This window comes from Numenius arquata, chromosome 10 (genome assembly GCF_964106895.1).
Source record: "Numenius arquata chromosome 10, bNumArq3.hap1.1, whole genome shotgun sequence".
In the NCBI taxonomy this organism is placed as follows: Eukaryota; Metazoa; Chordata; class Aves; order Charadriiformes; family Scolopacidae; genus Numenius; species Numenius arquata.
This window is the reverse complement of record NC_133585.1, coordinates 55,798,386-55,826,040: the sequence shown is the minus strand read 5'-3', so window position 1 is coordinate 55,826,040 and position 27,655 is coordinate 55,798,386. Positions and strand designations below refer to the sequence as shown.

The 27,655-nt window shown below is 48.9% G+C and overlaps 1 protein-coding gene across 1 annotated transcript in view; it reads left to right on the top strand.

The window, feature by feature from the left end:
- The first annotated feature begins 21,508 nt into the window (after positions 1-21,508).
- GALNT7 (polypeptide N-acetylgalactosaminyltransferase 7) overlaps positions 21,509-27,655 on the top strand; it is a 55,802-nt gene continuing 49,655 nt past the window's right edge. The window contains exon 1 of the mRNA XM_074154781.1: positions 21,509-21,634. Coding sequence (XP_074010882.1) covers positions 21,509-21,634 — 126 coding nt within the window. The remainder of the gene's footprint in view (positions 21,635-27,655) is intronic.

Below are 27,655 nucleotides of genomic sequence, written 5' to 3'. Positions count from 1 at the left end.
GAGGTGCCACGTCCACAGCACTGTTAATTATACACAAAAAGAAGTTTGCTTCCTTTTGTGTGGCCACTATGGTAGGTGCCCGGCCCCAGGGAGTAATACATGGATGAGAAGGAGCCATGTAAAGAGGGAGTGGGTTAAAACAGTAAGAATTTGTGGTTGCCTAGAGGTGTGATGTCCACAGCGCTGTGGAGCTGGTTAATTACACACCAAGAGAAGTTTCTTCTGTGTGGCCACTGTGGAAGGTGCCCAGCCCTGGGGAATATATGGATATGCCATGCAAAGTGGGCCAGCAGGAAAGGCCCTGCTCGGCAGAGGGTGCAGGAAAAGCCAGGATGAGCCATTTTTGAGAAGCAGATGAACTGGGGCATCAAGACATCTATGACGGACAGTGCAAGGAGGTGAGGGGAGCTGCATCGAGGACAGCTGGGCAGCGGTGCCATCTAAAAGACATTAAGACACAGGAAAGGAAAACATGGTCCTCATTAACCTTGGCAGTATTCCTAACAAAGTATTAGTTGATTTAATTAAGTTAATCCTTCACCCCTCACAGTTAAAGGACTCCAGCTGGAGGGAATCACAGCCCAGGCAGGTTTCTGCTGATGAGCTTGGAGCATCTCATTGGCACAAACCACCACCAGGCGTCAAAAGCTCCAAATGGCACCAGATTTAACCCAGTATCACCAGCCAGGAGGGTTTGTTGGGCCCCAGCGTCCCCCTGTGACGGAAAGGCTTCGCTTGCCTGGAGGGGTGATTGATGGTAATGATCCCAGATTAAGAAGATCAGGAGTCATGAGCCTGTGCAGGGGTGAAAGGCCAGACGCTGAGATTAGGGGGTGGCAGTTTAATGGAGAAGGGAAAGGAGGGAATTGGTGGAAAAAGGGAAGAGGCAGGAGCAGGGTTTCTTTCTGGAAGCGAAGGAAGCGTGACCTGCAAAGGTCAGCTACTGATAATTTTGGGTACCTCTTCACGGCAGGGCCTGCATGTTTATTTCCATCACAAATACTCGGGAACGGAGATGCAATCGGTCCCACCCCCTCCTGCAAAGGACTTAAATTTAGAATAAAGAGAGCTGCATAATCTGACGTGTTGATGGTGAAAAGCATGAGCCCAACAACGAGAGCAAAGCCCTGCTGGACACCAAGCCAGGGCTGGGTTTTCCACCAAAGGTACACGTGTTCCTGCAGATGCTTTGTATTTTAGTGTGTAAAGCGGAACGTTATGATCACTGGTTTGCTTCAGGTTAATATTTTGCTGCATCTTGGGCTTTTTTTGAAAGAGGAAAAAGGTTTAGGTAAGTTTTCCGGGAGATGTCAACCCCAATCAGTGGGCAGTAGCTCTGCCCACTCCCTGCCTGGGTCGGGACAACACGTGGTTCTCTTCAGGCATCACAGACAGCCCTTATAAAAGGAACAGCCTGGCTCTGCCTTGGTGGCTCTTTGCAGCAATTGCCTCTTTTTATCCATCCTAGTTAGTTTCTTTCCTTCTGCTGGCTCCCCATCGGTGGGATTCTGCTGGAATGCCCATCCTCTTCTCTGGCCTGCGCCAGAGGTGTTTCTGCTGCTGTGGATCCCATCCTGGAGCTGAGGGGGACTAAAGCCTCGGATGGGGGGGCAGAAAGGCCCCCCAAGGAGAAGGCAGAGGTCCTGTCCTTACCATCAGTCTCATCACAGATTTTGTCCCTGGCAGAGATACAGCTCATGGCACAGACAGACATCGTTCAGTAATAAAATTGCTTTGCTGATCTGCTTTGTCACCCACCTTCAAAACTCAGCACTACCCAGAGAGGGGAATGTGTAAGGACAGAGGCATCTTATTCGGTGGAACTTCATACGAATGTTTAGAAGCAGCTGAAAACCTTGACAAGCAGGTTTTAAACTTGTCATTATCCTTATCGCGCCAATGTAGATACAAGAAACTGAGTTAGAAATATATTAAAATGTGGCTTATAAGCTACCAAGGGCTCATAACAACTTTAACTGAAGGCATTATGTCACATCTGAAATAGGTGCATAATTACTGATTAATGCATGGCATGGGTTAATGTCTAATCAAGTTGCAGAGTCAGAGGGGGGTTTTCTTACAAAACCCCCAAAGAGAGAGATTGTCTAACTTGCAGCAGCTTTTGCTTTCTGTTTCTTCTCCAATATGTCAGCAAAGTTAGTATCTACAAAAAGATGTCCCCAAAATTCTCATTATCAAAGCTGTGTTTGCGGAGGTGGCAGTAAAACATCATCTTTTACTTCCTGTTGGCAGAGATTTAATTTATCCTTCAGTTTGTCTCCTGTTCAGTGTGTACACCTCCGGAGTCATTTGTTTATAGGCAGGGACATGGATAAAAGCCGTACCCCGTCCTGTCGCTGAGCGAGTTCCCGGGGAATCAGAGAGCCAGCGTGAGGGCTGTGCGATGCACTCTAAATCAGCCAAGAAAGAAGAAAAATAAGCCCCCCCCTAAAGTTTCTTTCCCTTTATTCCTGCCATGTCAGCCTCCAAGTTGCTTTACATCTAAAGGTGTCGTGGTAACCTACGCCTGCAGGGATAACGATGCTTCACCGGGGCTCTGCTGCCAGTTTTTCACACAAGTCTGTGCCGTGGCTCTATAAACCCAATCCTTGGGCTCAGGAGCCTTTCTCCACGGCTGCTGGCCCTGTGAGGGGGCACGTTCCTGCTGATGCGGGCCTGACCTGTGGTTTTCCACCTCAAAACTCTTGTTGACCAAAGTAACTGGGCATTGCCCGGCTCTCGGCTGGGGTGCTCCACCCCACACAAACATACACACAGAGTTTACCAAGCATTAAGTGGCAAAACAGAGATTTGTGGTCCCTTCTGAGTCTCTGAGATGCTTCTCCTGATCGCCCAGCCTTCCTGGTGGTCAGAGCGTTTTCCAGGCATCTCCGTGAACAAATGCCCTTTCTCGCAGGTATCCTGCCAAATGGCCATTTCTCTCACTTCTCTGAGAGTCCGGGGTTACAGCCTGGGCTCGCTGTTAAACCACGTTCAGAAAAACTTCTCCCTGGCAATTCAACTATTCTAAACTATTTGTAAAGGGCCAAGAAGAGCTGGAGACAACTTTGAGTAGTCCCTATTGATGTGCCAGTGGGCAAGGCAGCCAGAGTTGTCTAATTTTCTGGGAATCGAGGTGAAGTTCTTTGGTTATTGTAGTGTAGGAAATATAGCTCTCTGAAAAAAAAAAAAAAAAGGGAAAATATGTTCAGGTGTGTGCATTTGAAGTATTATACAATAGACTATAATTAGTAATATATCCATTATAATAAGTAAAAGGAAAACATACACTTCTGTGCTGACTAGTCTGAGATGGTTGGCTTAGATGTTATTAAACAGCTGTAGAAGCTTTTACCAACTTACCGATGCGTTAAAGTAATGTTTCCAAGACGTGCTTAAGGGATTTACGGGGAGCACGTGCCTGTAAATTAGTGGACTGTGATTAAGAAGCTGAACTATGGAATAAAAATTTTACACCTGCCCTGTTTTATATTTGGCTGTATTACCTGACAGAACACCAAGTAAAAGATTGCCGAAGTACGGTTAAAAAAAAAAAAAATGACCATGATCTGACTGAACAAATACCTCTCTGAAGCTCCAGCATTAGTGTTTCGGTTTGTTGTACCCCGAATACAGCTGTATTGCAGCTGCTGCTGAAATAACCGGCTGCTCTGTGACAGCCACAGAAAGGGAGGGACACAGACGTCTTCCCCGAGGAAGAGCAATGCCTGCACCTGTATCTCGAACGGCCACTTAAATAAGAGGCGAATCCAGAAACGAGGACAAAGCAGTGCACGTAACAGTCCTCAAGTGACAGGGAAGCACAGGGAACGTCAGGGATGATGATGCTTGGTGCTAGGAAAAAGTCATGGAAGTAGGGATTTATTTGTCACCCTTCCACACCAAAAAAAAAAAAACCCACAACAAAAAAACAAAAAACCCAACTGAGAAATTCCCAACACCACTGGTTTTTCTTCTACCCACAAGTGATGAGATACAAAATCCATCATCCCCCCGAGCAGGCTCAGCCCCCTGCAAGCGGGTCCCCACCCTGCAGACCTTCAGGAGTCACAGAGGGGACCAGCAGGACTCCATCTGGCTTCAAAGACTAGGGAAGGAAAAGTTGCTCGTTATCTATTACTTTATTTATCTTTAAAAGAATTATTTTTCTTTTTTTATTCTTTTTTTTTGGCATCTCCTTACTTTAACCCCTTTAACTTCTTGAATTTTTGAACGCGTGCCCATACACTTCAGTGCTCTACCTCTACCGTGAAACTTTCTCATCTAAACGAGCTGGTTAAATCCACCCCCGACATCCCCCACGCGTGGCAGAGTTGTGGTAGGGTTTAACTGGGCACGATCTAATTTTTATTTATTCAGACAACTTTTTGAGGGGACAGTTAAAGTGAGCGTTGCTGCTGAAGACCTTTGGACATGAAAAGTAGCAAAAATAAGAAAACTCCAAGCGTGCACTGAAACTACGTGCCTGTTCCTCGCCTAGAGAGCGTTAAAGGCTGCTGTAGCCAAGTGCCGGCTGAAGGCTGCAAAAAAAAAAAAATAGTAAAACTATTATTTTCCACCTAAACTATTTGGGACTAATTCCTTACAGGCAGTTCCACTGAGCAAACCCCGGTAAATGTCCTTCCAGAACGATGATAAACTGAAACGGTGATTACAGCAACAAAACAAAATGCAAGTGACCGGGATTATTATGAATAACAAAAACTCCCGTCAAATCCCTCCCCAGGCTGGAGCCGTGGACGTTACAGGCGCTACCCTTGGCACGGGAACAACAGGAACAAATAAAAATTATTATTAGAAGAACAATAAAGTGCTTTAGATACATCAAAACCAATTAGGCGCTAGTTTTAATGTAGCTTAAAGTTAAACCCGGTAAAACAACAAGAGGACACCCCCGTTGGCATCATTCACAGTTCACAGCCCCAGGAAAGAAACTGGGAGCCTCCTGTGACTTGTGCGCCAATTATCTAATTACCTGTGATAACATCAGGTGCTAACCTTCAAGGAAAAAGCTTCAAAGAGCTTTGGCAGGTCGGGACATGCCAGCAGAGCAGTAAGACCTGAAGTGGGGAGGAAGGAGAGGAAGAGGAGCTGTGGAAGGGCTGTGATGGCACCAGCCCTGAGCGATTCCTCAGGCCTGTGGTGGCACTTGCACCCTGCTGCAAAGGGGACACGTCTGTGTGGACCCTCCTCCAGTCTGATGGGCATCGCAGCCACCTCTTCAGCTGGAGGCCTCAGGGAGTGGGGGCAGAAGGTGGCATCTGTCTTTGGATGTGTTTGGATTGCTCTAGTTAGATGCTTTTTCTGGCTTTTGAGATGATGAGGGGAAAAATCAGGATTTTTTTTTTCATACTTTTTTATTTCCTCTGCTTAAGTGATGTTCATCACTGTCTTAGAATCACAGAATGGTTTGGGTTGAAAGGGACCTTAAAGACCATCCAGTTCCAAACCTCTGCCATGGACAGGGACACCTCCCACCAGACCAGGTTGCTCAAAGCCTAGTTAAACGTGTCTCCTGGTTTAGAATTGATAGCTTGGTGGCTACCACCTGAACTAGCTGAGAAGGTGGGTACTGTCTCCAGGTCACTTGGTTATCCTCATCTCCTCGGTGCTCCCCAGAACCCAACTTGAGAGCAGGAAGCCTGTCATCAGTTGGCATCCCCCCACAGTGCCTCCTTAGGTGACCCAGGAGGGGTCATGATGACACCACCAGCATTGAGGGCTGGCACCTGAGCAACCCCCCAGCTCCTCACCGGTCCCACACAGCAACAGGCCGTGCCCAAGGCTATATAAAGTCTTCACAGCTTCACTCTCAGTATCTTTGAGCTGTTTTACCTCAGGGGCTCCTGTTCCTACCTCACCATCAGTGACCAGCTGTGGTTCCACCACTTTCATGCCAAGAAACCTGTGTTTGCCACCTTCAGAGATGACGCCCTGAGCACCGGGACACATGACTAAGAGGAGACCACACCAATCCAAGATCAGGTCAGTGACTAAACTCTTTGATGTTGGCAAGTCAGGTGTCAGCCCCTTAAAGGAGCTTATGGTGTCATTTGGGGCTGTTGCGTAGACCCGGGAGCAAGAACCGTCTTTTTAACTGTTTCTGAAATAGCAGCTGGGACAGGGAGGGAGCAGTGGGGAGGCAAAATTGCCACGTGCTCCACTGAGAATGCAGATGGTTTTGCTACTGAGAGCTTATGGACATGGTACCAACAAGGGACACCAGCCAACGGCACATGGGTCTTGGATAATGATGGATGTAGGGCTAGAAAAATTTATGGCAAGCTGCATTTGCTGGTTTCAGTTTATTCCTTCCAAACAGCAGGCTAAAAAATGAAGATCTGTGCCCCTCACCCTTTAGGAGCCCTAACCTGCTGCTTTTCGAGGCAGGTAGCCTGCCGTGGCTGCTTGCTGGCCACTTAGCGAGGGTGCCACGGGCGCCCAGTAAACAAAAAGCAAAAAACCCAGCAATTTCACGTCCTTCATGCTGGCTACTTTGGGTATAGGGGGTGTTGCTGAACTTCTGTTCTGTGCAAAAAAATTTTTCTCTTGCATCAGTTTTTCATCTGACCCATTTCCGAGCCAATTTCAGCCAGTTTACAACTAAAAGGCTGATGCTGTGGTGGTTCTTAGGACGGGCTTGTCAACGTGCATGTGATGGAATTAGGGAAAGTCTATCCAGGAATAAGGTCTACAACATTTTCAGTTCCCGAGAGCTTCCACCATCAGAGTCAACCCAGAGTGAAATATTTGCCTCCCGAAGCGCGTGTTGGAAGCAAGGTGAAGGAGATGTTTCCCTGTTATTGCCCTGCCACAACATTCTCTCCTCGGGGTCTGAGCACAGGGGTTGGCACACGCAAATATTGCAGCTCGTTTTTTATCAAAGTGTGTTATGTCAGTGATAAAGAAAACAGTTTGCATTTCAGAAGAAGAGACAACAATATATCACAAAATATTTGCTCTACCCAGAAGAGCAACAAAGATGGGATCTTTGAATTTGTTCTTCCAAAACTAGTAGTAATTTAGATCTGAGTTTTTATAGCATGTGGCATGTAAGGTGCGTTTATCTTCTTGTGGAGTTCTTGGATTATTTATTTTTAATACTCTTTTTTCACTTTTCTGGAGAGGGCTAACATAAGCTCTGGAGCCAGCCAGTGTGGGAGCAGGTCCCCATCTCATGAGGGTCCACCACCACCTGTCCAGCTAAAGCACAGGCTCTCAGGCCACGGTGAAGTAGATTAGATGAGATCTGGGGAAGAACTTCTTTGCCTTGAGGGTGGTGAGAGCCTGGCCCAGGTTGCCCAGAGAAGCTGTGGCTGCCCCATCCCTGGAGGGGTTCAAGGCCAGGTTGGATGGGGCTTGGAGCAACCTGGTCTGGTGGGAGGTGTCCCTGCCCAGGGCAGGGGGTGGCACTGGATGGGCTTTAAGGTCCCTTCCCATACAAACCATTCCATGGTTCTTTGATATATATCCTTGCAATACCTGAAGGCTTCACCTAATTGCTGTCGCCCTTGTGGCAGCAATGCCCCAGAAAGAAAAAATTCTCCAAGCCCTTTTCCAGGAGCGGGGCCAGGGCTCCCACTGCCATGGCAACGGAAGCCAAGTCCTCCTGCTGGCCATGGCAGCCAAGCCCAGAATAGGCCAACAGAGCCCTTTAGAAATCCCAGGGAGCTTCATCCTTAAAGAAAGAGGAAGATGCACAGCTCTGAAGCTGGAAGGACAAAACGGTTTGCCAGTGGCAAGCATCCAAAATTCAGCAGTTTACCTCATACAGTATATTTTTGATGTGTTTGTGTTGACTGTAGGGCTTGTTTGAGCTCCTGGTGGGTTTTGGGGGCAGTGGAGGGTGACGGGGCTTGGGGACTGAGGATGGGAAGATTGTGTTTTTCTTTAGTTGTCACGGATGGAAGTTATTGTAAAGCTGCAACGGCTGAGCGCCTGTGGGAAAAGCCTCAGAGTTACAAGGACTGGCATCAAAAAGGAGAGAAATACCCTTCTTTTGCCTTGTTTTCTGCTCTCTCCCGCTCCATCAGCGCAGGCTTGTTTGGTACCGGGGCAGGTCTGGAGTGGGCAGAGACACCGCCATCCTTAGGCTGGATTCGTGGGAGCTGTTGGGTCCATTTACCAGGTCCGGGCAGGAGCACTCTCTGGTTGGAAAGCTTTTTAACGAATTACAATATTTGACCATCAGGCTTAAGGCTGGCTGTGATTGCAGGGGTTTGCTCTTGCCTGCTTGAAGCCTTTGTGCAACTCTTCCTTAAACCTGTATAACCTAGAACTGAACACCTGATGGCAGCTGTTGTGAGAGGAAAAGCATTTTTTTCGCCTCCCCAAAGGTGAATTTAGGCAGCTGGGGTTAACACAGGGAAGAGGGGGAAGGCACTGTGCCAGCCAAGGAACAGAAGCCTGACCCTGTGCCTTTCCTTTGCCACTCCTGGAGCGGCTGTGCTGAGGGACCTCAGTGGGCAGCAAAATGAAGTGGGGGGGAAAGGAGGGGGGAAAAGAAAAAAACTAACCCCAAAAAAACCAATCAGCCACCCACCCGGTTGGTCTTTAAGGTCCCTTCCGACCCAAACCATTCTGTGATTCCGTCACCCCTGAGGAAAAGGAAGGGCAAGTGAGGCCATCTGTGAAAACCTACACGTGTGCTAGATAGCTTTTTATTATTTTTTCTTCTTTTCTCCCTTCCAGGAGACTTGCACAGCCTTCTCGTTCTCCAGTTATCTGTAATTATGTTTGACATCGCTCATTATTCACGGAATCAGCTAGTTAACCAAAAAGCTGCCAGTGAGGCAAAAAACTTGGAACTCAAAAATGTGCTACATGGTAGAACCATGTGCTTTTTTGGGATGTGAAGTGCTTCAGCGGGTGGTTTGAGTGTCTCTGAAGAGCAGAGTGGGGTGAGTGCAGGGGTAGCCATGTCGAGGAGGCAGGGGAAGGAGGAAAAACAGCAGTGACCCTGCTCCCATGGGGTCCAGCCCTGGGTGGCAAAAGGATGGCTGGAGTGTGGCAAGGAGGATGGAGGACCACCAGGCTGAGCTCAGGCAACACAAACGCTCCCAGGATGAGTGGCATGGCCAAGGAAGCCAACCCACCCCATCTGGCACAGCCACAGGGCATGTGGACAGAGCCAGGTGACCACCCCGTGGGAAAGGGAACGGTGCAGCCATACTCAGGCTTGGCAACCCCAACCCTGATGAACAGGTCAAGCGTCCTGCAGGCAACAACCAGCTGCCGGGCAGGCTCGTTTGTCATCAAACTCCATGTCAAATTATAATACAAAGTGTAATGGGCTATGTCAGGAACAATCGTGGCCACCAAGCCAGCCTGCAGGGCCAAGGTCAACATTTTAGGCATTGTGAACTTGAAAAATGTGGCACGTGAGTTTACCAATTTGGTAAACTGAACAGAATTGGAATACCATTTACCAAATAAACCATTTACCAAACCAATTACCTCTGGATGGAAACTTTACTTAAGTTCTCTACAAGTTCCTGCCACGTACACTTTATGTAAGATATCCACAAGCTGCTGCCACTTATCAGTGGAAAAGTTGGCCGTGCCAAGAAAGAGAAGGCACCTCCTGGTAAAAGAATGCCTTGTGCAAATATTTTACACACACAAATGGTAAAATAACAAACCAGAAACCTGCCCAGCAGAGCAGCTGCTGGGGAGGGCACACCCTGGGGTCAGGACGTTGAGGTTGGACGTTCACGAGCTCTTCAAGCACAGCGAGTGTCTTGGAGGAGACAAGGGCAACCACGCCGCAAGGGATGCGTGCTCCGAGCACGGTGTTTACAAGCCAGCAGCACAAAGAAACTGATTTTTTTAAAAAATAAAATAAAATAAATCTTTTAACTCTAAAGAGTAAATCTTTAAAGCGGTGCAAGGGAGTCATGCACACAAATCTCATTATTCCAAAAGCTGCTTAGAAAGTTTAGCCCTCAGAGTCAACATACCACAATGCCTTCAGAAGCACGGTTTCAGAGAGTTACAAATGCTTCCAACAATTAGCTAATTTAAAAAAAAAAAAATGAAGAGGAAGGAAAAAAAAATAGGATTGAAAAGGATTTAAAAGGGAAGCATTACGGAGGGGTTATATGTTAAGAAGGAGGTAATTGAAAGGGATTGAGAGGGGCAGGGTAGGAAGTGGATGTGGTTCAGGCATTTGCGAGATTAGTTGAAGAAAAGTCTGGTAAAACTGGAAGCAGGAACCCAAATCCTGGGACAAATGAATATAGTTCCTTTGATGTGTTTGGAGCTGCATGATTTATACGTATTCAGCATCTGGCCTGTGGACCTTCAGAATGATTGGGTAAAAATAGTGATGGAAGCTTATTAAAAGACAAGTAGAAAAAAATAGTATATCATCTTTGGTGCACAAAAGGTACTTATATTTCCTGAGATGAAATACCCAGTCAATGGTGCCGAATGGCTGCAGGTACTTCAGCCTGAGGGAATTAAGCAACTTAACAGTAATGGAAGCTGTGATTTGCTGTGCAACCCGGTGTATCAAAAACAAAAATTGTTGGAGGATTTATGACAGCTTTAAGGATGGATTGTGAGTGTGAAATTCATTTTCAAATGTGTCCTTAAAGAAGCAGGATGATGTGAATGTTAAAACTTGGGGGTTGGGGAGGAAAGGCAAAGGAATCTCTGTCCTGACAGGAATCAGACTCATTTCTGGGACAACTCTGATTTGATTTCCACTGCTTGGGTGATGCAGTGCCACTGGCAGCGCTGAGGAAGAACGGACAAGCACCATGAGGCTCCTGGGCATGGAAATAAACACTGTGGGCAGGATACATAAAATAATGTATTAAATTTGAAACATGACATCACGGGAGAATGAAGAAAACCAGATGCATCTGCTAAGGATTTTCCAGACCGATCCATTCCCATACTGCCAGTCTTTAGCTACGTAACTTCAGTAGATCCAACAGGGATCTACTGGGTCTGGGACAACCAGCAACGGACACCATGTCTTTATTATGTCAAAAGAAACCATAAAAAAAGCACCATCTTTCCTGCTTTGGCACAAAACTCATCAGGATGATCATCCCCAGAACCCCTGAGCTTATATTGATGGAAAGTTGGGCGCGTTCAGCCAACTTTGTGAAAACTTGCCCTTCTTTAGGGTCCTGGTGCCAGTACTTTTAATACAGGGACTGGTGTGAGGAAGGCAGGAGCACCTAAGTCGTGAGCTTGGACAGGGCATAGGTCCTTCTCAAGGACTTTGCCCACCAGAAGCTCTGGAAGGGTGGGAGACACTTACTGGATGCATTAAAGTTGCTGTTGCTTGGCTTTTCCAGCAGGCCCCAGGGTGCTGCGGTGGAGGTGGGCTGGTGTTACCCTGAAGTACTGGAGGTTTGTTGGAGCACTAGGAGAAGGTCTCCCCACCAGCTGGGAGACGGCTGTGGCACCAGGAGCTTCAAAAAGGTCTGGATTTTCCCCAGTTTATGTGGTGAGGGTAGATGCTGATGTTATTGCTGTTCCTCCCCATGCACCACAGGGTGGGATGAAACACTTGCCTTCATCATGGAGATTATTGTGGATGCTTCAAGGGAGGGAACTGTTTAACTCTACCCAGATAATTAACCAGAAAACAGAATCCCGGTATCAAGGTTGGAGCCTGATGAGGGGCTTCTATTGTCCAAAGCAACCATTTTTCTGAGGGAGGAGGGAGAATGAGGGACTAACAACAGGGCAGCAGCGGGAAAGGAGGGATTTGGTGAAAGCTTTGAGTGATCAGAGAGGAGAGCGTGATCAGATGAAGCCATTTCTGGGAAGAACACAATGAACTAATTTTTCAACAACAATTCAAGCTGTGCAGCCAGTCATAAAAACATAAAAGCTCTTTTTAAGGTAATTACATACATTTTCCCTGTACTATCTGTACTTACTCTTTCAGAGAGTGCAAGTCATCGATCGTTCCTGCCTAACAGTGTATCCCTGTCTGGGTTGCAAAGCAGTAACTACTTGTTTAATTAACTTCTGTGGGTACTACAAGGCAGATTATGCCGAGTCTAAAATCCAGATTCTTGAATGCAGGGGATTTTTAAGTTAACTTGACTAATGCCCCTTTGAATAACAACTCTGTGTTGTTCTGTGTAGAGGGCAATAACAGAATTTAGAGCCTGAATAGCCCACGCAAATTACTCCCCTTCCCAACGCCCCTCTATCTCCATCTCATCAAGTCGATACGGAAACAATAATTTACTCCACAAACTGTCACCTTCACCAGTAGTCTACAACCTGTGAGGTGGGTGAGTTTGAGAGGTTGGGCAGAAAAAAGGGGTGAAAATTGAGTTGCATAGCAGGAGAGGCATGTGATGGGGAATGAGGTGGTTGGAGAAGGTTTTGGTGCTACCACCGCCGAGACACAGCGTGTACAGTGTCTGAACCGAGTGGGGAGGCATGAGAAGGGGCGACATCCCTAAAGCACAAGGACAGGGATGCTATCATCTCTCAATAACTATACCCTGTCCCACACCATCAAGCTTAGTTTGGCATCTTACTGCATAGCATCAGGAAGGCCATCACTGTTAGAAACACTTACTCAAATCTAGTTCATCCCTCAGCTCTGTGGCTGGCCCATCCCTGGAGACGTTCAAGGCCAGGTTGGACGGGGCTTAGAGCAACTTGGTCTGGTGGGAGATGTCCCTGCCCAGGGCAAGGGGTGGAACGGGATGGACTTTAAGGTCCCTTCCAATTCTAATCATTCTATGATTCTATGTGACCAAAATACCTGCCGTACTGCCACCACGTGTGGCTGTAGGACCCTGAGACACAGCCAGAAACATGGGACACAATGAAAAAGGTGAGTCCCTCTCCCATGGAGAAGTCCTGTATCACAGTAAGGGACCTTCGTGGCAGAGCGATATGAATCATGATGGCTCACACTAACTTGGAATATTATTAATATCGCATCATCAGCCTGTGTGCATTTTTTTTACCTGTGAAAATGACTTTTTATGACCTATCTGTGGGTCCATTCTAAAACGTTAAGTGCAGGGCAGTGCAATTTGGTGCTTTCACAGCGTTGGTATGGAATGGTATGGCTAGATGGACTTTAGCTGCAGGTGCGCTCATCCTACAGCCAAGAAAATCTGCTATCCTCCTTCTCGTGTGAGCTAAAACATCAAATAACTTCTAAAACAGAGCATGGAGATGCGAGGCCTGTTAATGCCAGTCTCAGCCGGCCCATGGCTGCATGTCTGAAGGGCAGGTAAAGCTTCATTTGGGCAAAACTCACAGTTGACACTGATTTGACTATTTCTCAAATGAAATTAAGCCCCAAAGTTTTTCAATATGGATTTTTTTTATTGTGTTGGGATCAAGCATTTATGAAGAACATTTCCTGCTTTGGTAATCAACTCACACAGGGAAGGAAATCAAGTATTTGAAAAATCTGCATCTTATTTACATTTATAATATTACATAATTCCGAAGGTATCAGTAGGAGCATCTGAATGAGGATTTTGACAACAGGGCTGTATCCAATGCAGTGAAAAATCCCTTTGATGTTTAAATAAAGGAGGTTGTAGGGACAGAATTTGAAAAGCTGGGGGTGGGTTAAAAAACATACCTCGCCCACTACAAAAATGTCTGTGCTGTTCTCGGCCATGCAGTAAGAGATCCCCAATAGCAGGTATTTCCTGTTCTGCGGGTAATAAGTTGTCTTGTCTTCCTAGTACCTTATCTTTAGGTATAAAAAACAAAAAGATCATCTGACTTTGTGCAAAGTAGATAAAGGCATGTTTTTAGAGCACTGGTTTTAGAATTCACAATACGTTGCCCTCAGGACACAAACGTGGTTCTTCTCGAGCCGCCCAGCCCCTTGCGTAATTGCATATAACTTTAGCATTGCGAATTAATGCTTTATTTTTTACTACTCTGCATCACTATTGTAATACACAGAGCATGGAAGCTGGATCGTTTTCCCCTTGTCTCCAGCTGTGTACCCCCTGCGCTCAGCTGGGGGTGGATTTCCAAATCTCCCCAGGGTTAGGTGGGTTTCCAAAGCCTTGATGTTGGGCTGGTAATGGCCCCGGAAGGCTGTAGCCCACGAAAGTGCACAAATACAACTCAGCCCCTCAAATTCCGAGCTGCAGCAGGCTTTTGGGTGACGTTCTTATTTATTTTGCTGCTCTCCTCTTTTTTCTGGGCTTAATTTGGTTAAACTACTTGTATACGTGTTTGGCTTAGAAAAAAAAAGAAAAAAAAAAGTGATTCTTTTGAACAGCAGCATGAATATTTAGAGTTGAGATGGCTCATAGCTGGTAACTTTTATCCTAAAAAGAATGGGAGAGGAAATCTTGGCTCTGTTTAAATCAGTGGCAACATTCCACTGCTTTCAAGCAAAGGAATTCACCCCTGCTAAATACCTGCTGATACCCTCAGGGCTCTGGGAGTTGCTGCATGAACATGACATGGTTAGACTATGGAAAAAATTATGCCCATTTGCCTCTGGAAAGGGGAAATTCCTCACTTAAGGTGAAAACCTTTGCTGCCAGGTGTCCCTGGGAGCAGTAATGCAGCAGCGAGGGAATATTCCGGGGTTCGTTAGATGCAGCCTCGATAGACGCCAGCCAGCATCAGAGCTGACTGACGTGTGGGGAGGTGTCCCACAGCACCATTTTGGGGGCAAAAAAAACCCGAACCAAACTAATTACACAGACGCTGTGTTCATTTTCAGTTGTATTCCAATACGCCGAAGGAATGGAATCCACCTCGCTTTGGCCTGGGGTTCACAGGAGCAGCTTTCGTTATGCAAAAGGTCAGGGAATAAGAATAAATCAGTAATTCTGCAGTTTAATTTGAAATAATGTTAATTGGAATAATCTGTTGCTCTCTAAGCATGCTTTTCAAGTTGCAACCAGTGAAGTAAATTGATATTTTTTTTAAGGGCAAAACTCTATATTAATCTTTTCTCACTTATTCTGTAAACCCCAACTAACTCCAAACCTAATGGATGTCCTCAAGTTGGTCAAACTACTCAGGACAAAGGTGTAGTTAAGCCAGTATTAAAATAAAAGTACAATCTCGAGATCTCCTTCCTGCTAATTGCCTGCACCTGGGAATTTCAGAAAAGTTTTGATTTAATTGCAGTAACTCAGCCAACTACTTTTCAAGTCATTGCAGTTCGACATGGGGAAAGGGGGTAGAATGGCAGTGACTCCAGAAACCCGCGGTTTTTTCGAGGGATGAGACCCTGCCGCTGTCACTGCTACTTGTCACGGGTGCCTAAAAAGCAAGGGAGCTCAGCTTGCCAAGGTGACGACTTTATTACAGTTCTTCACCTTTATGTCAAAGTCTTTTTGACAGGTTTGGGAATTTTTTTCTCTCAAGTTGTTTTTTGGGGGGGTTCTTTTTTTGGTTTAACTTTCAGTTTGGGAAAAGGATGGAGAATGTACTCAATAAATAAATAAATAAAAGAATTGAAAGAAGTATTTATATCGATACCCGAGCTAGAACTGTGCAAGTTGGAAACTGTTTAATTCGTATCAAGTAAGGATACCTGTAGGCAACTTCGGGCCTGAGAAAAGGGAGAAACTTCCACAAAATGATGGACCTGCGGGTTGTACGGAAACCCTCCCTTATGAAAACTATTTCATTATGGTTATATTTGGGAAGAGAGTTGAATGTGGGCAGTGTTATGATCCACCAGCTGCTGCTGCCTGCAATTCCTCAAGCAATTCCCCAAAAGATGCCTTTTATAACAGAATCCTTTCATTCGATCACTAATCGATACAACTCGGTGTCGGATGACGCGGAATAGGAATAATCTGGTGGTTAGCAATTTCTCTCCAAAGAGCAGCTGGGTAAGAAAAGGGGCTGCTCTTCACCCTGGCCCTTGGGCTTCAACCACGTTCAGTATCATCAACGCACTTCAAAGGGCTTTATCTTGCTGAGATCTGACACATTGACTTTATTTATCTCACGCTTTATAAGTGTTTACTGTCTTCAGTGGTCAGGTTTTGTTTAATTTTGAATGACGTAACAGAATACATCCTGGGGAAAAAGCCGTCAAACTTAGTGAAGATTTGTAGCCGATACAGCAGGTATGATACCGAACCAAAAATACCCAAGTTACCGGTTTTTTATTAGACTATCAGAAGTTTACCACTGAATAGTAAAAGTCCACAGAAATATGAAAATCTAATTAATTTATAGTTATAAAATGTTCCATTTTGTAGCTCAAATGCACTGTGGATCTTTTTCAGACTGACAATTTCATCGAATTAACTCCACTAATTTACTATATTTTAAATGTGGGGGTTTTTTTTGAAAAGTAAATCAGCATCTGAAATGTGGGTGTTTACACCATTCATTTTTTTTCAGCATAACAGAAATTACAGGAACCTATTTCAATTTTCTCTGCCCTAGATTCAGGAAATGAGGCGAGTTAATTTCTGTTCAGTGTGTTCAGAAATGGGACACCTTGGAAAGGGACATTTTCCAGACCTGAGATATAAGACTACCTACACTTACATCTCACTCAAAATACAGGTAAGAGTTCCTAAAAGAAATCATTTAAATATATATACATATATTGATTTTATTTTTAAATGGCAAAACCATGCTTAGACTGATTCCAGTTCTCTTTGAACTGAAACACCCACATCACAGACCATCCCCTCCACTGTTTTAACGAGATCTAAATCTGTCCAGGGTTGTCAACGGTGTGGATATTTCTGAGGACTTGCAAATCCCAAGGAGGTTAAATCTTTTTAGACAAAAACAGTATTAATAATACAACATCGTTCATAAACATCAATTGGTACTTGATACCAGAAAGTGCAGCTGAAAAATAATAGGTACCCCCCCCAAAAAATTACATTTTTTTACATTCTGGCCTCCAGAAGGGAGAGAGGATCCAGGCCCAGGAGAAGATAACGAGCTCGCCTGGTGCTGCCGTGTGGGAGAGGAGAAGAGGAGCTGGAGGTGATGCTGCGGGAGGAGAGCAACTGACTTAAGTGGGCACGACAGGGGCACGGGGGATAGAGATAACGCCACAAAATTCATCACATCTTCATCTTTTGAAGAAGATTCATCACATCATCTTCAAAACAGGCGAAGGAAAAGCGAAGGAGGCAAAGCCCCCCTGCCCAAAGCAGCCGTTTGGATCCTGGAACACCAAAGGATGTTTTTTGGTAGGACACACATGGCTAAACCTCTGGCTTAAAAAAAGAGGGGAAAATGAGAATTACAGGCGGTATTAAAAACTAGGGATCCTGACCACAAAACAGTGAAGATGAAGCACGTCTCAGCCTCATTTGCACAAGCACGTGTTAAGTATTTCCGAGAGCCACTTATTTGATTAAAGTACATTTAAAACAATCACAGAAATTAAGAGGAATTTAAGAACCAGTACTTTAGTTCCTTTTTATTGGCTCTGAGGTTAAATGTACATACATGGTAAATATTTAGCATGTAGCTTTATCTCCACAGTAGTGTACGCCAAACTCTGCCCTTCTGGATCATTCCAAGCAGTGACCCCTTCATTAATCCTGAATCTCTCCTCAAATCCCCTGGTGCCGGGGATGGCCTCGGAGGGGAGCATGAACCTCTTCAACAGAAATTAAGGTAGATCTGGGCAGGCTTCTCCACCACCACCTTCTCTGATGCCAGCCAGGGAAGGAGTGTCTTGGGTTCCACCCGGACACCCCAAGATTCAGTATATGGCATGAAGATCTGCTGTAGGGCTAATGCACGGCATGAATGTTCCACCAGAGCCAGAGGAGCAATATGGAGACCTGCTTGACTGTTGTCCAGAGGTGACCAAAGAAACCCAAATGACCTTAGAGGTGCCGGGAGTGGAGCAGGGAAGGGCAGCACAGATGGGCAAAGGGATTGCATGGAGCTGGAGGTTCTTGCTGGAGAAGACATGTTGACTGGGTTGAGGGGCTGCAGTTGAGGGAAGCAGGTTACTCTCTGGTAGCTGGCTTTTTCCAGCACTTTCTTCTTTCATCAAGGCATGACCAAGTTTGCCATCACAGGAAGCCTAGAGTGTATCATAGAACAATAGAATGGTTTGAGTTGGAAGGGACCTTAAAGCCCATCCAGTCCCACCCTCTGCCCTGGGCAGGGACACCTCCCACCAGACCAGGTTGCTCAAAGCCCCGTCCAACCTGGCCTTGAACCCTTCGTGGAGTAAAATCCTGCACTAAATGAAGCGCTGGTAGTTAAATCAGGGAACTTCTAAGGTAAGTGAAATCCCTTGAGGTCTACAACCCATTGCTAATTTCAAAGAACCTCTTCACACAGAAAAAACCCACATGTGTTTTGTGCTCCCTGCACTCAGTAGAAAGAGCAGCTGGTCTCTGACTCCTAGATTTTTACGAAGGAGACCTGTGGGTTGTCAGAAAAAAACCCACAGATGAGGACACTGCGGGGGGTTTATGTACAGCGAAGCCCCTATGGTAGCTCGTTGTGTCACGGGACTTTGTGCTACGTGACTTTCACCTTGATGGGTACAAAATTGTGGGAATTTCCTTTCAAACGTTGGGTTAATGAGCGAGCAGAGGGCTTTGCTGTGGCCAAGTGTTCCGGAGAGAGGCGTAGCCAGGTCCTGTCGTGAGATCTTGCTGTTTGCTCCAGCCCCCATCCCCCAAATCCCCAGCGGGGCTTAGGGCATCGCTAATCGGATCCTTCACCTGCAGGTCGCCCCGGGGGCTGGGGTTCAAGAGCGCGAGGCTTTAAAAGGGCTTAAACACGGTGGGGTATTTCCATATGGAGGAGTGAACACAGGATTTCCACAGAAGCGAGCTGCAGACACGTCCACACGCAGACACAAACATTGTGACAGTTGCCAGGCTGTTGGAAGGGTTTGACTGACGGAATATCAGTCTAACAGAGGTTGATCAACTCCCTAATAACAGCCAGGGCTGTGCCTTGTTTCAGTGCTGGCTGGGTGGGGGAACCACCATGGTTTATACAGTATTTTGCAACTGAGAGGGGGAAAAAAAAGTAATAATCATGTTTAATCCTCCCTCTCTCCCTCTCCAAGTCATAAAAGACTTTTTAAAGTGGTTTTGGATGTTACTGGAGGCAATCCAAAGCCAGCTCGAGTTTGAATTCTCTGTCTTAGCCAGCACGAATCCAGCAAGAGCAAAAATACGTTCTTTTTAGGCATTTTGCTACATAGGAAAAACTCTTAAGGGCAGAATTTGAAACATCAGCGTGTCGGTAATGAGGATAAAACCGAAAAAAACAACTTCCAAGGCCAGTATTAACCTGATACTTCTGGAGTCAGATGCTATGGCCTGTGCATGAGAAAAAAAAGGTGGAAGATGCTCTCTGTCGTGGAACGACCAGGGCAGGTAGACAGAACAGCCGAACAGGAGCGATGTGCCCTCCCCCGGGTGGGCCGGGACATCGTCAACTTAAAGCCCATCCAGTGCCACCCCCTGCCCTGGGCAGGGACACCTCCTGCTCCAAGCCCCCTCCAACCTGGCCTTGAACCCCTCCAGGGATGGGGCAGCCACAGCTTCTCTGGGCAACCTGGGCCAGGCTCTCACCACCCTCACACCAAAGAAGTTCTTCCCCAGATCTCATCTCCATCTCCCCTCTTTCAGTGTCAAACCCTTCCCCCTCCTCCTATGGCTCCCCTCCCTGATCCAGAGTCCCTCCCCAGCTTTCCTGGAGCCCCTTTAGGGACTGGAAGGGGCTCTAAGGTCTTCCCGGAGCCTTCTCTTCTCCAGGCTGAACCCCCCCAACTCTCTCAGCCTGTCCTCCCAGCAGAGGGGCTCCAGCCCTCCCAGCATCTCCGTGGCCTCCTCTGGCCCCGCTCCAACAGGTCCATGTCTCTCGTGTGCTGAGACCCTTCATGCTGGGATGTTGGTCTGGTTCCTGCCACCACAGGCAGCGGGGAGGCTCGCGGAACCCCTCTGGGGAGCTGGGCACACACCCAGAAGGATTCCAGCTGTTGCCCACACCTTAAACATCGCGTTTTTCTATGTCTCGTAACAGCATCTGACAGAAAAAAACCCCCGTTGCCAGTGCAGCGGTGCAGGGTGTGTGAGCAAATAAAGGTGTGTGTGCCCAGGTGTGCTCGGCTACAAAGGTTGCTCAGGTGTGGGCCTTTTTCCTCCAAAACGATCCTGGTCGGGGTGTCACATCCTGGTTCATTTCTACAGCCTTTATCGTTGGACGTTAATCATAGAATCCTTGTGGCTGGAAGGGACCTTTCAGCCCATCGAGCCCGGCCATGGAGCCAGCGCTGCCAAACCCACCTCTGCCCAGCTTTTAAACACCTCCTGGGCTGATGTTCAGGGTCCCTGGATCTGAGACCATGGAACGGTTCAGGCTGGAAGGGACCTTCAAGATCCTCCCAGAGCACAACGGAAATAGAACCAAAACAACGCCGGAGGAGGTGGTTGTCCGGCACACACAGAAAGGCAGCAGTTTTATACTGGGAGCACTGGTCTGGCACTGTGGGTTTGCCCGTGCGGAGGCTCCTGGCGGGGGGGGGGGTGGGGGGGGCTGAGGGTGGTAAATTTATAGTGCAGAAAATTATTAACAAACCAGCCACGAGCCCGGGCCGATAACATCGTTATCTCGCCCTTAATCTGCTCCCCTCCAGCTGACTGCCTTGGCTCTGCCCGCTCCCCTGCACCGTCCCCTGCGCTGCCCACGGCAGGCACCGGCCCCCGCTACCGGAGCCCCCCCATCACTGGGGCTCAGCCTTTGCCACCTCAGTTGTCACACGCCGGTGTCCCCCGGTGCTGCCACCCCCGGTCGGGCTCTCCCACTGCCCCCCATTGCCCAACCGCGGGACACGGGAGGGAAACGGGGAAGGGGGGGGGACCGGGGCGGGGGGCGGTCCGGGGTACCGGGACCGGGGCGGGGTCGGGGGGGGAGTCGGGCCCGGGGACCGGGGCGGGGGGGCTGGACCCGGGGCGGGAGAGGGGGGGAAAGAAATGCGGGGGGGAAGGAGGGGGGCGTTGCCGGGACCGGGGACCGGGGAGGGGGAATGCTGGGCCCGGCGGGGGGGGGGGGGGGGGCGGCAACGGGGGAGGCCGGGACCGGGAGGGGCGAGGGGGGGGGGGGGGCGGTCCCCGGGCCCGGTGCGGGGCGGAGCCGGACCCGGTGAAGGGGTGGGGGCTGGGGGGAGAGGGGGCCGGTCCCAGGGACCGGGGCGGGGCGGGGCGGAGCGGCGCGGGGGAGGGGGGGGGCCGGGGCCGTAGCCGGTGCGGGGCGGTGGGGGGGCCGTAGCCGGTGCGGGGCGGCCACGTGTAACGGCGTCTCCCGCGGCGGCGACTTCCTGCTCCGCATCGCCCGGGCGGGGGAGCCGGGGGGAAAAAAAAGAGATAAAAAAGGGGAAAAACAAAAAAAAAAAAAAAAAAAAAAGAAGAAAGTTTGGGTGCGCGGCGGCGGCGGGAGGAGCACCGCCTCTCCGCGGCGGGGGGCGGAAGCCCCATCCCGCCGGTGCGGGGCCGGGCGCGGCGGCGGCGGGAGGAGGAGGAGGAGGAGGAGGAGGAGGATGCGGCTGAAGCCGGGCTTGCTGCTGCGCGCCCTGCTGCTGGCCGGCGGCTTCCTGGGGCTGCTGCTGCTCTGGTCCTCGCTGTCCCCCCGCGCCGAGGAGCCGCTCCCGCCGGGCCGGCCGCGGGTGAGTGACCGAGCGGCGCGGCGGGGCCGGGCGGGCGGTACCGGGGGCGGGGGGGGGCCGCGGCCTGCGGCGCCTGCAGGCCCCGGAGGGGAGAGCGGGGCGGCGGGGCCGGGTACCGGCGGTCCGCGGGCTCTGCGGCGGCCTCACCGGGGCGGCCGAGCCGGGCAGGGCCCCGGGGCCGGGCCCGCCGGTGTCCGCTGCGACCCGCGCCCCCCGGATGGACGGTGCGCTGTGACCGGCGAGGGTCTCACCGGCGTCCCCCGCCGCCCCCATCGGCTCCCTGAGGGGACACCGGGAACCGGTGGGGAGGGAGGAGCGGCGCGGGGTGGGGGTGGCCCTCGGGGTGACGCGGCGGAGGTGACACGGCTGGGGTGACCTGTGGAGTGACATGGTGGGAAGGGGGGGGAGTGGCCCGGGGAGGGGGTGGCCCGTGGGGTGACACGGTGGGGTAACCTGTGGAGTGATATTGTGGGGAGGGGGGGTGACATGGCGGGGGCGACCTGTGGAGTGACATGGCGGGGTGACACAGCAGGGTGACCTGTGGAGTGGCCCGGTGGGGGTGACGTGATGGGTAGAGGGGTGACTCGACTGGGTGACACGATGAGGGGGTGTGACCTGTCGAGGTGACCCAGCAGGGGTTACTCGTGGGGTGACCTATGGATGATACGGTGGGGGTGACCTGTGGGGTGACAAGGTGGGGTGGTCTGGCAGGGGTGACCCATGGGGTGACCCATGGAGTGACACAGCAGGGGGGACTTGTGGGGTGACGTGGTGGGGTGACCTGTGGGGTGGCCTGGCAGGGGTGACACGGTGGGGAGTCCTGCGGAGTGACGTGGTGGGGGTGACATGGTGGGGTGACCCGTCAGGGTGGCTCAGTGGGGGTAACCCATGGAGTGACACAGCAGGGGCGACCCGTGGGGTGACGTGGTGGGGTGACGCGTGGTGCAGCCAGAGGGATGGTGGAGCAGCAGGTGGAGTGACAGCCCTGTGACAGCCCCCACGGGGGACGACAACAGAGGGCTCCTTCCATCTGCACCAGGGTGTGTTGGAGCCACCCAGGGCAACCAGGCTCAGGAGACCTGCTTCCAGTGAGATGGGTCAGGGTTATTCTTGTCTTGGTGAAGTCGGAGAATTTCACAATGATTATCTCAAAAAGTGGTCTTCTACATCGTGGTGGGTGATGCTGGTGGCCCTCGCCAGTGGGCTACTTGGAGTGACTGCGGTGTTGCCGTATCTTGGCAGCCACGGGTGAGATAACAGTGGCTCTGTGGGACACGGGGAGTGAAGTTTCTGCAGTCTCTGTTCTAGACACACCGTGGGCTTTTCCGTGCACAGAAAAATCTGGAGTGTTATTTGCATACCTCCCGGGGAATCGTCAGGCAGTAACATTTTGTGTCAAAACCCATCAAATGGCTTTTCCTGCTCAGGAAAAGGGGAACAGGCCTGGGAAGGGACATGGTTACAGTTGCGTTGCTGTGCGTGACCATCTCCAGATGGTTGTCCTGGGGTGGCAGCAGAAGTGTCATGGTATACCTCCCCCCCCCCGCCATGTTTATGCTGGTGCTGGGAGGAATCCCACCGTCCCTCTCCTCAAGCCTGAAGGTTTTCTCTCAGATGGCTTTGAGCCAAACCCCCGTGTCCTCCTCCTCCTCGCATGCGTGAGGTCTCCTTTGGAAATGGTCCCTGGCTGGTGGCCGTAGCAGTGAAGGAGTCGGGGGGGGGTGGTTTATGGCCCAGTAAAGCAGCGTTCTGTCCCCCGTTGCCTCGACTGGAGGAGGAACTACCTGTGGCAGCCACTTCAGGAAATAATTCAGCCTTTGTTGGGAACAAATATAATTATATTAGGTAAACACTGTCAGAGATGAAATCTAAACAGAATCTCTGGTTCATTAGCCCGATCGGCTGCTCGCTCATCGGTGGAATGTGTGTGAGAGGGGGTGGCACCTGCTGCTTCATTGTTTTTTCCAGGAAACTGTGGCATTAGTGTGAAATTCGTGGTTTGATTTGGGCTGATTTTCCCCTGGGAAGGTGCTGGGTCCCAGGTGGAGCTGCGGCGTGTTTTTGGGGTGCGTCCTGCATCCCGGTGGTCTGGAATCTGCCTCGGGATGCGGAGCTCCCACCCGTGGCATCTGGGAACGGGGACTTTCACCACAACTCCTTCTCCCAACGCGTGTGTCTGCTCTGCTCTTAGCAAGCTGGAAAGTTTGTTAAAGCTAAAGATAACAGAATAGTTTTTCTTCTTCCCCTGCAGTGCCCTCCTCCCTTCGCTCAGGCTGAAAGCTTGGCCAAAAAAAATCTGTAAAATTCCTCCTCAGACGGCACCGGCTTAAAATAGAATTTAGCTTTTTAGAGCTAACGCCTGGCAGCACCCTCTCCCTCTCTGCGCGGTAACCCCGGGCGCGCTGTAATAGCGCCGAGGCATTAAAGAGGCATTAAAGGTGAAAAGTTCTGCTGTGTTGTTCTTTTTTTTTTTTTTTTTTTTTTACATTTAAAACCGTGAATCACTTCGTGCTTACAGCAGCGGGCAGGAGCAGGGAACGCTGAAGGTCTTGCCCTTCAAATGTTGCGTTTACATTTTCTTTTCTACTGATTTTTAAAAGACTTCAGAGATCTTTTGGAGAGACGAGATGGTTAGTACACAGGGAGCTCTCAAAGAAAAAGTGAAAGTGGAGAAGTGGCTGTTTAGGAAGGAAATGAGAGCGCACAGGGGTAGTAACGGTAACACGGGCAGTGGGGATGAGATGAGACCTTTCTCGCTGGCAGCAGACTACCACAGACGGACGTGTTCACTGATAGCGTGGTCAGAAGCTGGGGAGACAAAGCCCTTCTCCAGGTGACCTGACTGTGGAAAGAAAGTCCTGTTTCTGCAGGATACCGCTTGTGGAAAAAGTGAGAGTTTCAGTGTTTATTTGTCTGCATTCTCAGAAATAGACAAACAGAATGAAACAATCCCTTCAGTTTCCAATCTGAACCCAACAGAAACAATGAAAATACATTAAGGTCTGTCCTCAGAGCCTTTAGAAGCATCTCTGCTTCTCTGTAAGGATGGAGACATGGTCCCTGACGGTGAGGGTTACGAGGGCACCAAAGATTCAGGCAGGGACACCCCTGTCCATGGCTGTGAGAAAAGATTAGGTGGAATTACTGATTCGATTATTTTGTGCATGTTGTGGGGTCTTCTGGATGTTTTCCGGTACCTTCAGCTCTTCTGGATGGAGGGATTAAGGGGGGGTTGGAGGTAGCAGGAGATGGCTGAGATCAGGGGTTGGAGGTAGCAGGAGATGGCTGATAAAGTAGCATGATCAACTTTAACTCTCCAGATCTACCCAATTAAAGTGACTACGTTAGCATTCAGAGGCTTGAAAAGTCATGTGTCATTTCGGTTCATGGTTTTGGGTGTGGGTTTTTTGGAAGGTCTGTTTATCCTACCCGAGGCAAAGCTGGAGGTTTGCTTTATGTGCTCCCAGTCCATGTGGTACTGGTATCACCAGGGGTCTCCTGCTTCCTCCCATCTTCACTGGAGCCCCCCAAGAAGCTGATAGAGACGACCCTGTTTGTGTTGCAATAGGATGGACAGCAAGTAAGAAAGTGTCCAGCATGGTGTCCCTGCCTATGGCTCGGGGCTTGGAAATAGGTGATCTTTAAGGTCCCTTCCAACCCAAACCATTCTTTGTTATTAATCCTGTGCTGGGAAGGCGGTAGAAGATCTGCGGCAGCATGTGGCTGCCCTTGGACAAGTCAGAGATGTGGTGGTGGGATGGCAGCGCCCACAAACACGTTCCCACTTCTTCCATCTCCTGGTGCACAGCGAGGGTGCTGCCCATGAAGGTGGAGAATTGATGATGTGGAGGAGTTAGGAGAAAATAAAGGAAATGAAAGCTGAGTGGGTGCTTTCTGGGCGTTCTGGTGACACCCCTTCTCCCCTGCTTTAAGGGCCATAATATCCTGTATGCCTTGGCTGGGTTGTCACCGAGAGCTAAGGACAAGTTGCAGGCTAAGCTTGATGTGTTGTCGTGGTTTAACTGAGATCCTTTAGGGTGAAAACTCTCCACTTTCCCAGTCTGCTTGGGAGAGGAGCCGGGACGCGGGGATTGGAAAGGAAAGGGGGAATTGGATAGGACAATAAATCCGTAACCGGGAGGGGGGTGTTCGGTGGTAAAGGGATTCGAGTGGCCCGAGTTTGGTAAAAACTGTGGTACACGGCAAAATAATCACTCTCCCCAGTTGCTTTGTGGGGTTTTCTATATGTCGGTCACTTTTTTTTACTGGTTTGCCATCATTTCAGTGGCTCTGGTGCTGTGTTCACCAAGCTCGGTTTGAAACCCACAGGGAGGTGTTAGTGAAGTACCGCGGGGGGGGAAAGGAGCATCGCTTCCTTTTCCTCCTCTGTTTATCGCAGTAATCTTCAGTGTTCCAAGCGACAGTAGTGGGCAAAATGTTTTGAGATACTAAATGCCAATTTTTTTTTTTTTAATGTGTGCTTTCATCTAAATTGGCTCTGAAAAAGCTCATAAAAAATCTGACACCCTTTGGAGAGTGTAAAAAAAACCAAACAAACAAACAAACAAAAAAAAAACACACAACAACAAAAAAACCCAAACACCTCCCCCCCCCCCCCCAAAGAAAAAAAAAAAAACCACCAAACCCAAATCCCAATCCCGATCATATTAAAAGTGAAATCTTTTGACAAATGCTTCCAGTTATGGAAGATAAATGACCGCAAAGCGAATAATGTGAAGAAATGGAGGGGGGGGAGGGAAAGCCTAAATAATTCCTAGAATTTATGCATACATATATTAAAACTTTCTTGAACTCTTTTGTTGTTAAGATCGCTTTTAATAAGTTAGGTAAGTAACTCTTCATTATCTCGAGACTTTTAATTATGTAAACGCCTGCTCCCTCTAGAGAGAGCAGTTTTGCCCCATATTATATGTATGTGGTAGGATTCCTTTTGTCCTGTTGTAGCCCCGGGTGTTACTATTAATGAGTGATGGAAAAGAACTGAACAGCAGAAAAAAAATCAAATATCGTAAGTTAAGGCCAGCATTTGCTTTTCAAGAATCCCATTGCAGGGAGAAAGAGGATCCAGAGCACCCGGGGCACCTTTGGCAGGACCCTCGGGGTGGGAGGCGGCTTTGCGCTCCCAGGGTACACTGCCAAAAACTCAGTAATTGGGTCTGTTTGGGGCATTGCACAGGTAAAACTGTTCCACCGCTGCGGTACCTAGTGGAGAAAGCGCGCGTAAGAGCTCAGCAATCAGGAGGGATCAACACAGAGGACTGCGTGGGTTGTCAATTTTTATTTTTTTTTTTAAATAATAATAATACTAGAAGTGGTAGTTTGTGCTGCTGAGTGGCCAAACAATGGGGCATTAAATACAGCATGTAATAAAGTTATTTTTAAAATAAAAATCTAGGTAATAGTTAATAGGTCTATTTTAAAGGTGGTGAATGATAAGACATGATGGGACATGGTAGAAATTCTGGTGCTAATGTATTTTTTTCTGGGAAAAAGCTTGGTGGGTCACCACGGTGCCAGCCTTGGAGAAGGCACATAACGCTGATATTTGGCCATATTTTTTTTCCCACTGTGTGGCCGAGCAGCAGCCGCCCCCCTCCATCCCCCTGAGTTAAAATCGGTGGTGTTGAGCCCCCGCTCCCTAATGAAAAATGACAGTGTCTTTGTCCTATTTTTTTTTTTGTCAGATATTAAATCAGCGTTACGGGAGGCTGCCAAGTGGAAATAGGGCAGGATAAGCTGTTGCATTAATAGGTTTGACTTCTACCTTGGATGGGGGGGGAGGAGGAGGGGGGATGCTGTTTACAGAAACTAGGCCATATAATCCGAGAGCAGGATTGCCAGTCTGGTACCAGTTACGTCTAATTACTAGATTTCCTCCCTAAGTACGGGAAAACAAACGTCTGCTCTAAATGATTAGTTTAAAAATAGCAACGGGCTGCTTGAAAGGCCGCCTCCTCCATCAGTTTTCTTTAGGCTTTTATTATTATTTTTTTTGTGTGA